The following is a 17110-nucleotide window of genomic DNA, read 5'->3' on the forward strand; positions in this document are numbered from 1 at the left end:
GCTGTAGAACTTTGTCAATATTGATGTCATAAAAAGAAGACAATATGCTTCTTTAATTAGTTGTGCATATTGATTCCTTACAGTAAATGTACAAGTATAAGACCAGACTATTTTGGCTATCTAGAGGTCATGGGCACCTAGTACCACTATATACATTGAGATCCTGTCCACATAACGTACTGGTATTTGTAAAATCATTGCTCACCCCTTTTATTTTAATCACGTGCAGCAGTAAAATAGAATATCAAAGAGGAATTAGTGATGGGGTATTACTCTGTAGTCACAGAGTGTCTGGGTTATAATGAGGAAGGAGTGGAATTATGATGGAATCTTTATGCAGTATAAAAAGCAGGTATTTTTAGCATTATATTCCATTTTAACTACTGGGAAGGAGGAATTGCTTACATATATTTATAAAAAACCTGGTCAATTCATATTAGCAACATGCCAATACTAAAATTACAACAGTTTTGTTTGGGGCTGGTATTCTACAGTTCAGCTACATGTTATACCATCAAAATATTGTTCTTTCCTGTAGAATGCTTTTCTGCAAGATGATCTTAGAAGAATCTTTGATAGATAAACACAAAAATTGGGGGAGGACTGTCCTAAAGTGTTTTGCTCCTTCCACGGCCTAAGAAATTGATGCAAAAACATAACCTTTGGTACACAGAGTGCAAGTGATATGGCTGGTATGGCAGTCCCATCCAGTCCCTGTTATGAGCTGCACCTTGTACTTGGCATTTATCTCACTGCCATGGCCAGTAGAGAATGCTTGGTGGAAAGAACATGAAATAGGTCAAATATGAGTTCATTTTCCCCAATACGTATACACAGCCTCCAACAGTAATTCCAGGAGAATTATGTGAACTCAGACTGGACTTGTCCATGACATGAAAGAACAGATTTTGCAGCCAGAGAATCAGGTACTGGAAAAAGGTGAGCAGTAATTCAGAGAAGCAGAGCAGAAAAACCAAAGGACATAAAAGCATAAAATTGTTTCTCCAGTTTCAGAAGTGGTAGGATTGGTGCATGAATCCTGATAAAAAGCAGAAATTTTGAACGAGGAATTGACTGTGAAATATCATTGTTGTCCTTCCTGCTGGTGAGGCCAAAAACCAACAGGTGTAGAGCATGTGGACTGTATAACCTGGGCATTACAAATGTAAGAAAGACAGGCCTCTCAAATCTGTATTGACATCAAAAATGTTGAGGAAGAGATTTCTGGAGATACAGAAATGGGGGTAATTTATTACAAGGCAGGCATCTGATACCTTTTAATCTTTGAAAGGATGTACTACAGGAGATCAATGTTCAGGGAATATTCACACTTACCATATGATTTTTGTTGTTTTACTGCAAATTCTGAAGCAGTTCCAAGATTTTTCTGAATATGCTTAGCAGATGACAAGCATAAAATTCCTCCTGCAACCAACTGCAGACAGCAGATCTAGAACTGAAGAGTGTCTAAAAGGGGCATCTGTTTTGCTCCTAAGTGTCTAAGTGTAAGGTTTAAATGATATTATGCAGAAACAGAAATCATTTACTTCTGCCAAGGCATATGGGAAAGGAAAAACTGATAGAAATTCAAAGATTTTTTTTCCTTTTTCTTAGAAAATGCTCTTCAACAAAAATGAGTCAGTTGTTTTCCCTAATATCTCCAAGAGTGCAGCTGATGATAAATTAAATTCAAAAAAGAACTGTGAAGAAGGAAGGCTGCTTTTCTGTGTAAAGGGAACGTAGTGAATGTGCAGAAGGGCAGTCTGTTTCTCCCAGCCAGGAATGGAAGGTAGGAGAGTTGAAAAGACCCTACAAAATTAGTATTGAAAAACTGAAGTATTTACATTAGGCCATCACTCTGTCTCATACTGATTTGTCCTCAACTCATGTGGCGTACCTCTTGGGGACGGAGCAAATAAGGCATGTCGTCCAAGCATGTCCCTGGGGCTATACTAAAATGGTTTGGAAATGTGAAGGCACATCTGCTGCTCAGTCATTGCTCAGGTTTTGGCCCACGTGAGTCCAGCAAGAGTGGAGTTTACCACTATCACAGGGCAAAAGTTTTCTGGGGGAACTAGAGAAGGCAATAACTGTGGCTTGTAGCTATGGTATTCAAAGTGTTGTCACAGTGAATTCTACATTCTGCCCTTTTTTTCCTGGTAAAATATAGCCCGGTAGTCACTGGTTCTCTTTTGATGAGTAAATTTGAGAGATGGTTCAGGGTGAGATGGACGAGGGTCTGTCCTTCATATTCCCATGAACACAAGGCATCTAGGAACACTGCTACTCCCAAAAATGTGGTCTTTTGCATTGGCCCAAGAGTAAAACCTAGATGGACAAAACATCCCTTGCAACAAGGGAAGTAACAGTTCTTTCTGTTTATTAGAAACCAAGTTGCCTCTGAGCCAAAGAGTTTCTGGGGAAAGGAAGTAAAGTGAAAATTGGGAAGATTGTGTAAGGAAGCAGAACACAGAGAGTCAATTTCAAGAAGTGCACAAGGGCTGTTTTTCAGCTGTCAGCATGTATGGGATGTGTAGATAGTAGCTGTAGGTAGCTTTTTTAACTTTATACCGCTCTAGTTTACCTTTGTTACTGTATGTAAAAAAGACAACACTGGAAACTTTCAAGCACTTTTCAGATCTAATGGGCAACTACACGTGTTTAATGAAATGGCCTGAATACACAATGGTCTTTAAGTTTTGTTGCACAGTTTAATATGCACTCATCAGAAAAATACAAATGAATAAATGATACCTCTCCAAAGCACAGAGGAACTGATTAACCTTTTCCTCTACATAAGATGTGAAAATAAATTTGATTTCAAAAGCAAGAAAGTGTACTCTTATGTCACGTAAATACATGGACATACACCAACGAAGTAATGGATATTTACCCATATTAGACATAAACATGAATCAAAACATGCTGGCAATGTTTTATTTAACTGAAAAATGACAAGCAGTATGGTTAATACTAATACAGGCCTTGAGGCAAAGATAATCTAGCTACACCTCCAGGTGCAGCAGATATTAAGCCAACAGATTGCTGAGGTAAGCGTCATTGGATTGTCCTGGTAACCAGCTGTATATGCCAGTCCTGTAACACTGGACTGGTGAGACTTTAAGAAACCAAGTGCTTCCTGTGGAAAGTCCTTGGTACTTTCTTTTATCGTACGTCTCTGGCCTATGCGGTGTATACCCTATGGCTCTTGGCCCAGTGAGTGTTTAACTATGTGGTTAAGTGTGCCAGGAAGCTTGCACTCATCAAGACCTGCTGCATTTTACCTTTGTGCAGTGGCTGGGATGGCTGACCAATACGCTGGAATCCTTTAAGGCAACGTTGAGGCATGTAACCTCATTAGGAAGCAGATGATTTAGCAGGATCATTCCAGGAAGCCCAACACAGACAATGCAACTGCTACTGCCATTATAATTTAGCAATCTGACCAAAACACACTATATTAATAAAAGGACTGTTTTTCACGTTGTTCAGTGTATACCTACATAAGGGTTGCATGCATAGCTATAGAGATGTTGCTAAGATCTTCTTGTACAGATAAGCTTTAATAACAGTGTGTCTGCTTCTCTGATGGAAGCAGTTTAATAACAGACCAGTGGCAAGCGGAGCTTCATTCTCCCACTACGACCAGCCACTTCACTTCATCGCCATCCTGTAGGAGAACTGAAATTGCCCATGGGTTTCTTCAGTTGCTCATTTGGTGGAAGAAAATAAAGCACAAAGGTCATGTTTGCTGAGAAATTATAGTTATAATACAAGGCATATGATTGCAGCCTGATTGCACAGACAGTAAAAAAGAGGAGCAGGAGTTCTTTGACTTTTACACCCTTCCTGTACATGACCATACCAAAGAAATTATAAATCTAAGATTTGGTGACCATTTATTACTTTGGGGTCATATGACTATCTAATGTGAAAGCCTTTCCTGGAAACTTGAAAACACTATGCCACATTCTCCTATGTGGTAGTTGAGAAGTTTACACGCATTTCTCTTTCTTCTTCAGGGGGGCAGACATCTGAGAAAGTTTTAGCGTGTCTTTGATAAAGTACAGTGTGACTGAGTGTAATACAGAAAGTACATAACAGAGTCAGTTCTTGCAGCATGCAACTTTGGCAATTAAGGTCTCTTGCTTTCAAGTTCTGTCCTGTCCTGTATTGATGTTTTTAATGGATCAGCAGCCAGCTTCTCCAGTGTACCCTCACTGGGTATAGAGACAGATTTGAAAAATGGAATTTGTGAGGGTGTTTAGCATGAATGATGAAGCTTCCACATATGTAATATAGTACTCTATCAACCTCTATTTCCTACTCTTAATTTCTTGCACTAATTAAAATCTGAGACCACTGTCTAACTGGGTCTATAAAGAAAGAATACTGCTTTCACAGGGAAGAAAAACAGGAGGACTTTCTGAAAACTAAGGATAGGTTTCCAAGAGGGTTTATCCATCCTTTAACTATTGTATAAATTAGTGTCAAAGTTCAATAGTTCCAGCTCTGGCTGCTGAGCAGTTCCAACAACTTCACCTTATATGGTTTTGGAAATAAATTAATGTTTCTACTTCATCAATGTTAACTTCCTTGTGAAATATTGAAATGACTAGTAACATATTTAATGCTGATACTAGTAAAAATGTGTGGGATCAAGTAAAGCTTTTTGAACTCTAAGCACTTCACATCTTTATAGTAATTAATTCTTATAGAGATTACTTTTTTTCTCAGACATTAATGTGCATGTCAGTTCTATTCAACCGTAGCACCACACAGTCTTTTGAAAGGTCGTTGTGCCAGGGTAGAGAGTTGCAGAGTACAGAGTTGTTAAAGATCATTAGCCTCAAGCTTTAGCTTACCATTTCTGCAAAAAATTTAGTCAGCCGTTGTCTTCTACATCTCTGGCACTTACCAGCTGTAAGGTGGTATTTTGTATCTTTCCCTGCATATTCTTTTTTCCTGTCACTAAACAAGTCCACAGAATTTTTTCCTTAAAGGTAGAGGTTGGAAATTACACATGTAAGACAGCTTTTTACGGTAAATTGCTAAATACAAATAGCAAATAAGTGTATAGAAACAGATATATTGATTATAACGTTTCACAGCAATTACAGATATTTATTACCTTCCAACAAGTATCTCATTTTACTAATCTATGTAAACACTTCTATTACAAAAGAATCATAGAATCATACAATGGTTTGGGTTGGAAAGGACCTTAAAGATCGTATAGTTCCAGCCCCCCTCCTACAGGCAGGGACACCTCCCACTAGACCAGGTTGCTCAAAGCCTCATCCAGCCTGGCCTTGAACACCTCCAGGGATGGGGCATCCACAGCTTCCCTGGGCAACCTGAGCCACTGCCTCACCACCCTCACAGTAAAAAAACTTCCTCCTAATATCCAATCTAAATCTACCCTCTTTCAGCTTATAACCATTACCCCTTGTCCTAACACTACACTGCCTGATAAAGAGTGTTTCCCCATCCCTCCTGTAGCCTCATTCATGTACTGGAAGGTCTCCCCGGTGCCTTCTCTTCTCCAGGCTGAACAACGCCCAGCTCTCTCAGCCTGTCCTCATATGGGAGGCACTCCAGCCCTCTGACCTTCTTTGTGGCCCTACATTATACAGTTTTTAAAACCTATGTCTTATTATTTGTCACCATATACAGAGTTTATGTTAGGCAAGTAAATCTGCCTTGTATTTAAAACAATTTTTTGTTTTAAGGTGTTTGTGTTTGCATATTTAATGACAAAAACTGTGTCCTTTACTAATAGCAGTTAATAATTGTTTTATTAAAATAGTTTTCTTCTGTAACTACCTTTTATTTCAACTAATGTTGTAAAGTTTTAGCTGCCTCCTGCTGTGAGATATCAGGCCTTGTGTAAAAATTTATCTGCATATAGTCTTAAGTAATAATCTGGCAAGTAAACAATAACAAAAAAGACTAAGTGAACAATAACTACCCAATGTATGTATCTTAATTTATGTCTGTCACAAATATTTGTTTTCTATTACTGATAGTGCTCTGGCAACCTGGAAAAATTAACATCTTGGAGTTTGGTGTCTTCTGTGTTCTTCAGAGAACATGGGCTTCACACATTTTCTTATATTGTTTCATCATGTTAGAAACAGATGACATGTAAAGCTCTCAATCTGCCAAGTTCTTTTGCTTTCTCACAAGACTACAAGAAGGAGACTAAAGGTGATCATCATTGTACTCATTGACCAGCATGACTCTAAGCAGAAATTCCTGCATTGCTTGGATCATGTTTTATGAGGAATTATTTAATTACAGGTACATAAACAAGTGATGTGAGGTAAAAACTTCTTGTAAAATATACTTACTTTTTGCGGGTTAACTTTAGAACAGCGCATAGAACTGCTGGTAGGGAGAACAGTTAGCCTGTGTAACAGGACATAGTACAGGTTTTGTCCATTTTATGACAGATTCTTGGACACTACATTCTAGGGAATCATTTATTTATTTCTTTTTTTAAAGAAAGGGAGCATAAGTGGAGAAGATGAAAACAAAGGTACCAACGCTTTCTACTCTGGTTGATACTCAATGGTATGTACTTGTGATAGATCTGTGAAGGATGCAAGATACCCAGACTTGAGTATAGTGTATTAATCTTACCACAGGAAATTAAAAACTTAGGACAAAAGCACATTGAGATTTATTGAGGCATTTCAAGAACCAGTTCTGTAAACTAAGCAGGAATAATTTTCAGCAACTGCTAATGAAAGCATGTGATTTTTTTTTTATTATTTTAGATTTAAGAAATGCTTTCTGTACGTGCTTTAAGCATGTACAGAAAATTAAGAGGGAGTACGAAGAAATTAAATTGGTATGGTTAGAGTTTAAGATTCCATGTTTTCATGGTGTATAAGGTGGTGGTGACTGATCTGCAGCAATTTTGTCGTAAGCTGGTGGAGCATCAGGTACCTATGGTAAGGAAAATGGGTGTGAAAGACTGAAAAACAACTGAGGTAAAAGAAAATCACATTAAAAAGGCAGTGAGCTATTTACCTTCATATCAGATGTGGTACTACAGCTTATTTCTGACCTCATTCAGTATGTCTTTATTTTTTTAAGGTTAGGTTTTGCTAATATGTCTTTTGGTTTTGTGTCAGATTAAATTCATTTTGTTTGTATCATTCATCCAAAGACATAATTTTCAATGTTATAAGGACAGGAGTTTTTTAAAAAAGGATTCTTTTTTTTGATACTGAGAATTCAGACTAATATTAAAAGTTTTCTTTTAGAGTCTTGATGCAGGTACGTTGTCTTATTTCCACTGTTAACAATTTGGGCAGTTTATTTAAAATTGGTTGTAAATTAGCCATTTCCCTATTCTAAAACTATTTAAACACACACATAACTTGACACATATATTTATCAATTAAGTTATTTCAACATCTTTAAAATTATATGTCTGAATTATCATCTTTCCATAATAATTAGAGGAGCTAAAACCTTGAAGTTTTATAACGTTTCATGACAATCCGTGTCAGGGTATAGAATACCAGACACAATCCATTTGTTGTTTGTCGGAATGGCAGAATATCTATTAGGGAGATGTTTGTCTATTCAGTGTATTTCAGCATGCAGGTGCTACATCATTCTAATAGATTGCATAATGATCACACAACTTAAGACTAAAGGTAGGTGAAAGACAATTTTTGAAAGAAGAATTCTTAAAAGTAGATTTTTTTAGAACCCTTTTCACAGTCAAAATTGTGCAAAATACTACTTTTGAAGCTCTTATATAGGCATTGAAGACCCAATCTAGAGAGAAAATCTCAAGAAATAAATCATCAACAAGTGACTGTTTACCAAGATTGTCTCACCATGTCTTACTACATCGTAAGTAAATTAAACCTTGAGTTGCAACTTACCACAGAATTAAAGTTCCTGTACTCCTGCAGAGCCATTTTGCAGTCCAGTGTTGTTCCCTCACCTACCACGGTTTGTACTGGGCCCACACTAGGGCTTTTGCTCTGTGACAGATCATAAAGTAATATGGGGAAGATGAAAGGGAGAATGTGAAGTTGGAGCAAATTATGCATAATTTAATATTTGACAGCACATTTAGGATTAGTGTGTATTAGGATCTGGGATTAGGGCCAGATACAATGCCAGCAAGTGGTAATCTGTCTATCACTTTTTGCTGTCTCTGCTAACATATATTCTCTCTCTCCTGTATTATCCAATTACATTGTGAGAAAAATGAGGATCACATTCTTTAGGTCCAGGACTGCTCCAGGAACTGACACTGTCTCACATACCTGAATGCCTTCTCCTTTTTATCACACCCATTTCCTTCTTTAATCTCCAACCTTTTTCTTTTCTGTTTTTACACCATATATTTTGTATACATTCTTTACCAGCTCTCCCCTAGCCAAAAAGCCTAACAAAAATTGGATTTTCAAAACCAGGAAGCAGGAATCTGCAATGAAAAAGAATTTAAAAAGAGATTGTGCTTTTTGCCATGGTGTACAAAGCAGGCATGAAAGAATTCTGATTTGCTTTTTGAAGGTTTTTTTGAGTATTACCTTCATTTTTGTAACATTTCACTATGAAAGTTCAGGTTTTATGTATTCTGACAGTTGTTATATGTATTGGATAGATCACTGGAAACGTAACAGGACAAAGTTATGGGAAACAGCAAGGAAACAGATTTGCTGACTTAGATGAGAGGTATGTTTTTTAATTCCAAGTGGTCATGTCTTTCTCAAAGTATTAGGATAACTAAAATATATTTATTGTAAAACATATAATTGGATAAAGCTTTCACTTTAAGAGAGAGCAGAACTTCAAAGATAAAGCTTTGAGACTTCAAACAACAGATGTTATGAGAAGGACTGTACCTTTTTTTAATATATTTTATTAAGAAGACACAAAGTAGAATTTTTTTAGCAGTAGTGTTTAGAAGGCAAACCTCAAACCTACGCTGCCTTTTTTTGTAAATCTTAAAACTACAGGTCAACTTTTATACAAATTCATAATGCATCACCCATACATGAACATAATATTTACTTAGTTACATGCTACAGCTATTTTCTTCTCTACTTCCTAGATTTACTGTAATCATTTCTGTCTTTATTTAGGGGTAAGTCTTAAGAGTAGTGAATATGTTATTTTTTATTTAAATGAAAATAAACAGAACACATCTTGGTTATATCTAAATATTAAACATAATGCTTCCAAGAGATCAGTTTTTCCACTGATCTGTTGTGCAAAGTTGAGCAACTGGCTTTATCTCCCTGTGCTTCTGCTTTCTCTTACCACTCTGCCTGACTTGCAAGTTCTTCAGGGCAAGGTGTGTTTCATATTGTGTGGTTCTGCCTGTGTGTATGCCAGTGGATGTACTGCCTGAGATAATGATGCCCTATTACAGATTCAATGTTCTCTGCGTTAATGTAATGCAAAAAATGTTAATATGTTGTCAAAATAATAGCATTCTAGAAAGTGAGCAGCCATGCTTACCCGCAGTCTTTTGTAGCCACTACGTCTTTTGTAATACCAGCAGCCAAAGATAAATAAAATCGCCAGCACCAAAATGAAGAGTCCGATACCCAGAGCTCTGTTGGGAAACCAAAGCAAAATAATTAACACCACAACTAGATGCATTCTTCTGGCAGCAAGAACGGTTAGAGCAAATATGTTAGTAGTGTTTTATCAGAGGAAGGCATAGAACAGAATTTAGCTCTAGAAAATAGTCAAAGTATCAGCAGCTTTAGCCAGTCTCAGTAGATTAAGCGATTAGCTAAATTATCTGCCAAGTTCTTAAACATTTTAAAAATGAGGAATATTTTGTTTGGAAGATGATAATCTACCAGTGACTGTAAATCCAGCAAAGAGCATTGCAATATTGGAAGAGAATGTGAAATAAATTAAATGCCACACCTGCAGGGACACAGCTGATGTTTATTTGTTACATTTCTCTAGGCAGCAAATGTTGAGAAATATATCCTAATTGCATCATATTGCAACAACTGCTGGTGACAGAAGGCTTTTTTGGATGCCTTAAACTCTATGCAACCTCAAAATCTGAGTAAGAAACTTTGAATTATTCATAAAGAGCTCTATAATTCTTTAGTTCTTTTCCTGTGACATACTAGGGACAGTATTGGTGTCACTCGGTCATTTTAGGGAACGTGGGTTTTGCAAACTGTGCTGGAAGACCTCCTTCCTGCTGCTTACTCAGGACTTTGGAGAAGTAGGGGAGTTCCACTACCTGTCAGAAAGCAAGCTGACAAAGTAATTGCAAGTTTCCTAGTCACAAAACCCCTTTTTCTTGTGCTAATATCCTCCCTGTTAAAACATGCAGAATTCACTCCTTGTTATTTTGTTCTTTGCCTATTTAGGAACAGAAGAGTCTGCAAAATGCTCAAAGGGAAAAGAGGACTGGAAAAAAAAAATTACCACGAGTCAGAATAAACTCATTTTAAAATACTTTCATATGTCTCATATCCAGTTGCCCTCCAGTAATTACCACCAAGTTTTTCCATCAGAACTGAGGAGTAGGGTATGTAACTTATCAGAGACCTTTTATATCTGTTTGCTGTCTTTTTCACTGACTCAGAGTCTTGTGAAGGAGTGTTGCCTTGTGACCTAAGAAGCCTGAAAGAAGATGCAAGCAGGTTCATATGGCAGAACAGGCTGTCTTTGTCTCTGAACTGCCTGTGTGCTGTTTGAAGCCTGAAGCCCCTTGGAGCCAAAGAGATTTTTTCACAAGTACTTGAATCTTGCAAGTTGCTCCTGCCCCTTCAAGACTAGGTGTTGCCTGGAGATCGGTTTAACCCAAGAATACAGCTCACAGCATTCACTTGCTTCCTGGTGCAGCCGTGTTGCAGCTGCTTCTCAAAGTTACAAGCTGGCTGCACTGGTTTTTGTACTGTCACCAGAAGAGCCAAAACTTAAGAGAGACTCTAAGTGAGTGCTGCCTTTTCTGCATTTTGAGACTGCTTTCTGCTTTTCATGTGCTCTGTAGCTTTAGCCGTCCATTAGCCTGTATCCCCCACAGCATGTATGTCATTTCTGGAGTTCATTATGTTAACTGTGTATTTGCCATCTAACTCCTTCCCAACCTGTTCAGAGGCTAGTATGAAAAGTGTCCCTGAAAGTTCTTGCAATTCCAATTAAAGTTGCAGCTGTGGTATTAGTCATCTGTGCTTGTATCTTGAATGTCCTTTCTGGTACTGGAAGGAGAGAGTCACTTTTCCTTTGCACATGTAGAAAAAGACTGCTTACAATTGCAGCCACTGGAATTCACGGCAGTTAGAGGGTCGCGTGCTTAGAGTTTCAAGTGCTGAGACATGACTAGACAGCTTTCTCTTCTGGAGAACTGAACTGCTGTGGAAGGACTATGAGAGTGCCTTCCCCTTTGTTTATTCTCTCTGCCCAGGGATGAACATGGAGAAACAAATATCTTGCAGAATGTGTGTGTGTGGGACAAGTCACCAAGTTTGGGGACCAGTATACCAGTACCAGAAGCACATTTCATGTACAGATATCCCAAGCACATTGAAAATACTTGTCTAAAGTAGTAACACATCACCAGTGGGATAGTGTCGCTAGTGATCCAAGACCCAATGTCTGTTATTGTAAGCCAAAACTAACAAAAGTATTAGCTTGAATTAGTTCCACTTAAATGGAGTCTCAGCCAGGAGCAATTTACTCCAAGTCACATTTGTATGCCATTGATGTCTCCATCTGCTTTTTGATTGTATTTTACCATTTCTCTGGGGTTTTCACTTATATTATTCTTTAGGGTGAGACAAGGTGCCCTTGAGGTTCTAAAGAGAGGTACTGAATCTGGAGGTGGAAATTAGTGTAAAGATCACCTTGCAACAGCCTCAGAAGAAAATTCTAAATAAGCCTCAATAAACCTGGTAACTTTATTATAGAGGTTAATGACTTGTGATCAAAAGATCAAACTCTAGATTATTGGATTCTGCAATTCTGGTTCTTCTTAACTGTTGAGGGCTCTTTGTGATTCTGCAATGACAAACATTACAGACAACTACAGGAGAGGCAAAATGCACTCCACCTGTATCAACAATGACTTTTTCTGATACTATTTTGTACATTTCTTTCAATGTAATTTTTTTCACCAGTTTACACGCTATGATAATAGGCTTTGCTTTATGCTTACTCTTCTGCAAGATAGCTGTGTCCTTTCCCTCTGAAAAAGTTGCCATCTGGATGTTGGTTTCTTCTGGGCATTTTGTGAGCTTGGTCCTGCTCAAACCTACAGAATAGAAATACAGTGCCTCTGTGCAATAAATAATTTTTTATCTTTAAGCATAATATTATCAACTTTTTTGTTTTAACAGGAGCATTTTAGGGAGGCAGGACAATCTGATATCTCCAGATCCGTATACATATGCAACTGTCACAATTTAAGGCAAAACCCAAAACTGTAGCTATAGTCTGCGTTTGAATAGCTCCACTGACATCAAGGTATTTGCACCTGAGTGCAACAGAAAAGAAATTGACACAGTCTCCTTAGGGAGTAAGTGATGGCAGACTTCTGAAGTAAAATTGCTCAGGAATATAGGAAGAAAGGCAATTTACCTGGACAAGAAAAACTATTCAGAAGAAGAAAAACTAATATTGTGCTTACAAGTAGTTGTTTATTTCTCTTATTCCCTGTAAACGCTCAAGAGCCAGATTTTCAATCAGTGTAAACTGATCTGTTGATTTTCAGATGGTTATACTGATTTATATCTGCTGACAATCTGTACTTAAGATGTGCAGGGAATTGGTGTTGTAATCTTAATTTCTAGTTTTAAGGGAATAATCATCCAGCTAAAAGCAGTCTGAACAGTTAAAAATCTAATTGATCCAATATAGTGAAGAAATCCACAAGTAATCATGTTTCTGTCATTTAAACAGCACAACAACAGATCCTACTTGATAGTAAGTATCCAGCTAATCTACATACTTTACACAGGTAAAGTGCAAAACCGGATTACTTTACTGAAGAGAATTCTAGCCAAGGAAACAAAACATTTTCAGAGTTCACTTAGAAACAGTCAAGCCTCTTTTGAAGAATAATTTTGAAACAACACAGAAAATTTTGGGTAGAATAAAAAAATACATATCTTACCTCCTTCAGACCTGTGTTCTGTCTGTTAACTGAAAGGCATGTACAGCTTTCTTTTCCTTGACTTAGTCTGGTTTTTTTCTTCTTTGATCTGTTCTCTTATGACTATCACGAGTTTAAATTCCTTTCAGTACAGCTTCTGAATGCATTAATTAGCATGAAAGAGGCAAGGAGACAACTTTTCGTTTTCTTCTTACAGTCTGCATCCTTCGCTCCTAATAAGCAGCTCCAAAATTTGTTATTTCATTTATTATACACACTCTGAGAAATGGCTCAACTACATTTTACTTGCCTAATCAGTACAGGCTCCTAGAGTGGGCAGACTACTTCTAAATCCAAACTTTTTTTGATTTAGGGCTGATTATTTTGTGTAAACAGAATTTTCACATTTGTTTAACTATAGCTTTGTTTACGCATACTTTTTGCACCATTGTAACACTGTGGAAACTAGTATAGTTGGAGCAAAACTCATAGATGGATGCTGTTATATAGAAGCGTCGTAGATTAGGGCAAGTACGGTTTAATTCTGTATTGGTAAGTGAATGCTGCAACAAAAAGAGAGCCTGTCCCATGGGCTGCAGGACTAACGAAGCCTGGTTCCTATGGATTTGTGTGAATTTCCTGTGCTCACACTGTATTAATTCCATTTACACTAGGCAAGAAATATCAGTCTGTGATTAATTCAGAGGTCTGGGTACTGTAATGGGCCAGCAGTGTTAGCTACTGCCAAAGAAAAAAAAAAAAAGAAAGAAAATATAAGAACCATGTTCTGCTTGTTATTTCTCCCAATGAATCATTAGTTTGGGCCTCTCTATCCTGCCACTGACTTTTTTTTAAGTTTGAGGGACTCAAAACTTTAAAGTTTTTGCTTATCTTTGAAGCTGTGAACCTGGCTCTAAATGTGGTTGAAAATGGCCAACAGACTCAAAAATGAATAGGAAAGAACAGATGGTGTGAGAGATCAACATCAATTTCTTCAGGAAATCAGATGAAAAGTCTTAACATCAATATTCTTAGCTAGTTCAGGGCTGGGAAGAGCCAGACCATTTTTCTGCTTTTGTGTTTTACCTAATTATGGTAGAAATCTCATCTTTCTTTGGATATTTTTCCATGGTGGTGCCCAGTGACAGGACCAGAGGCAATGGGCACAGACTGAAACACAGGAGGCTCCAGCTGAACATCATGAAACACTTTTTTACTGTGATGGTGACTGAGCCCTGGCACAGGCTGTCCAGAGCAGTTGAGAAGTTTCCATCCTTGGAGATCTTCAAAAGCCATCTGGACATGGGCCTGGGCAAACAGGTCTGGGTGGCCCTGCTGGAATACGGGGTTGGACCAGATGATCTGTAGAGGTCCCTTCCAACCTCAGCCATTCTGTGATTAGCACCAGAAGGATCTAATTGTTTTTGCTAGACCCATTAGAGTTTGAAACCATACATTCTTTGCAGAGGGAAAAATAAAGGGAGCAAGAAGAATGAATGTTAGTGAGAAGCATAAACTTTCTAATTTAGCCAAATGGTTCAGTGTTTCTCTTATCCCAGATTAACTTAATGGGAGTTCCAAAGGTGAAAGAGAAGTAGGGAAAATTTCTGTAGATACTGGTATGTGTAAAACAGTAAATGTACACTATCACAGTCTATCAAGTTGCCATGCAACATGCCAGACCTTGTGAGGTACTCTCAAAATATTGAAGAGCTCATTATCAAGTCATGTGTTTTCCTGAAGAAAAGCTTCACTTCTGGGAGAGGATAATAACTGAAGGGAACTGATTGTTCTTGTCAGAATCAAAACTGAGATGTAAAGAAAATCCATGTGATAACAAAACTAGTCTCTGCCCCTTCCTCGCCTCAAGCAGTGTGGGGGGCAAAATGTCAACTGATTGAATATTTTGTGTTGTGAATGAATCTCTTGTTAATACTATAACAAGGAAGGGAGAAAAAGAAGAACTTTGTCATGGGTCTGTGGTGCCATCTGTTATGTAAATGCACAATGCTGCTGTTGAAGAATTGGATAGATGAGAAGGTGAAACACCATATCCTGGTTCTGATCTCAGGTTTTTTACAAAATCTTGTTTCTCTGAGGTGGTGCTGCTAATTCCTTCAATGTAAAGTCACTGGAATTGGTGGATGGATTCCACTGGTGTTACAATTTTAAAGATAACACTTCAGGACGAAAAGATGATGGAAGAGGAGTACTTCAGAGAAACTCCAAAGCAACCCAGGCCTTTTGTGATAGCCAGCAACCTGTCGCAAGCCTAGGACACTCTGATGAATCTTGATGATAGGTATGAAATGAATGTTTCAAGTGTAACTGAAAATAACATCCTTGACCTTTTCAAATGAATAGCAGTGGTTTTTATGCTGTTGGCAGTGTAATTCCATCTTTCTAGGACAAGATCCTGCAATTTTTATTCATTTATTTATTTCCCTTAATTGATAATCTTTATTTTTCTCTGGCATTTGAGGCTTCCTACAGCAGACAGAGCAAAGAAACATAAGTACCTTGACACCTGATTAAGTAAAGGCTTTACTTTTGAGTTTTATGGGAATTTCAGTGGAAACTCTCTCAAGGATTTCAGGGCTAATTCTACATTAGCAGTAACAGAGTATAGTAAGAGTGAATAAGGAGATAATACTCCTTTCAGCTGGTGCTGAGGATCCTCATCTCTCCATGGTTTCAGTATTTACTCTGAAGTAGGTATTATCTGGCTTCCAGGGCTGAACCGTTCCACTATAGGCCTGACTTGGAGCTTTTTGAAAATAAGCTATTCCTCAAATTGCTGCTATCTCAACTGTAGGCACCTCCAGGAAGCAACATGTTTTCCTGTAGACTGCTTTGCACTGACACCATTAATATGTTGGCATCCTAAAAAACTGGTTCATGAAAATACGTTCATCCTCAAGTAATTTCCAAGTGAAACTTTGGTCCTTACTGTCAGGCCCATCTCCGTCTGCTCCATCTCTGGATGATTTATGGTACAGACGCAGTAGTAGTCTTAATCCTGTAGTAGCTATTCCAAGAGGATGCCATGAATGCAGTGGTGCCTGTGTTCCTGCACCTTGTTTTTCCAAAGAAAAAAAAAAGATTGGATAGCTTTCTGGCAGTGGGGTTTTTTTGCTGCTACTTTGTCCATGGTTGATTGAAGGTTCAGAGCCCAGGGAATTGTTCAGATTTACGGGACTTTCTCTGAGAGATGCAGGATGACAAACCATGGGTGAACATCTGGATTCAGTTGGGTACTATCAAGGCAAGGCAGAGTTATGACTTTCCTTGCATGTAATTTCAGGAGGCCATACCTGGATTCAAGAAGATGGTGTTGCTTTCTAAAGCCTCACAGTCCTGCTTCCACCAGTGAGTGGCTAACTGGTTTGGGATGAGAAACTCCATGTAGGTCAGCTGCTGACTTAGGTCTCTGAGACTATCTCGGAAAATCTTTGTTTGCAGAATGTTAATATAGGCAATGCTACATCATTAGGAGCTTGGAACAAAACAGCCCTTTGCAAGTAATCCCTGCAGTTGATAGTCCGGTGAAATTTAACTTGGAATATTGCTGCTACAGCTGAAGTAAAAGCAGTCCCAAAATGAATACAAACACTTAGTACTTTTTCTGTGCTACTAAACAGATACGTGGTCATCAGCTGACAGAGTGTCCAGGTGACTAATACTATTCAGGTCATTTAGCAAAAAAAAAATAAAAGCATTGCTTTTCATTTCTGCCTTCACAGGGTCACAGGATCCTGTTCAGACTGGTGGGGACCTGGGGAAGTCTCCAGCCCCAGCCTTCATCCAGAGCAGGCTCAACCATGGGCTTGGACCAGGCTGCTCAGGGCTTCACCCAGTTGGGACATGAAACCCCCAAGGATGGAGATGATCCAGCCTCCCTGGGCCCTGGTTCCACTGCTGGGTTTTCCTTGTGGCTCCAGCCTGAGCCTCTCGTGTTTCAGCTCGTGCTGCTACCTCACCGTCCCACCACACGCTGCTGTAAAG

At 38.3% G+C, this 17110-nt stretch overlaps 1 protein-coding gene across 1 annotated transcript; it reads right to left on the reverse strand.

Annotated features, from left to right (window-relative positions):
• Positions 1 to 6885: 6885 nt before the first annotated feature.
• MLANA (melan-A) lies at positions 6886 to 12240 on the reverse strand. The gene is made up of 4 exons (XM_010079831.1): positions 12170 to 12240; positions 9499 to 9595; positions 7908 to 8009; positions 6886 to 6954 (listed from the first exon to the last, which is right to left on the reverse strand). The coding sequence occupies exons 1-4, from the start codon at positions 12238 to 12240 to the stop codon at positions 6886 to 6888; spliced, it is 339 nt and encodes a 112-aa protein (XP_010078133.1).
• Between the last annotated feature and the right edge of the window lie 4870 nt (positions 12241 to 17110).

This window comes from Pterocles gutturalis, unplaced genomic scaffold (genome assembly GCF_000699245.1).
Source record: "Pterocles gutturalis isolate BGI_N339 unplaced genomic scaffold, ASM69924v1 scaffold28624, whole genome shotgun sequence".
NCBI classification, from domain to species: Eukaryota; Metazoa; Chordata; class Aves; order Pterocliformes; family Pteroclidae; genus Pterocles; species Pterocles gutturalis.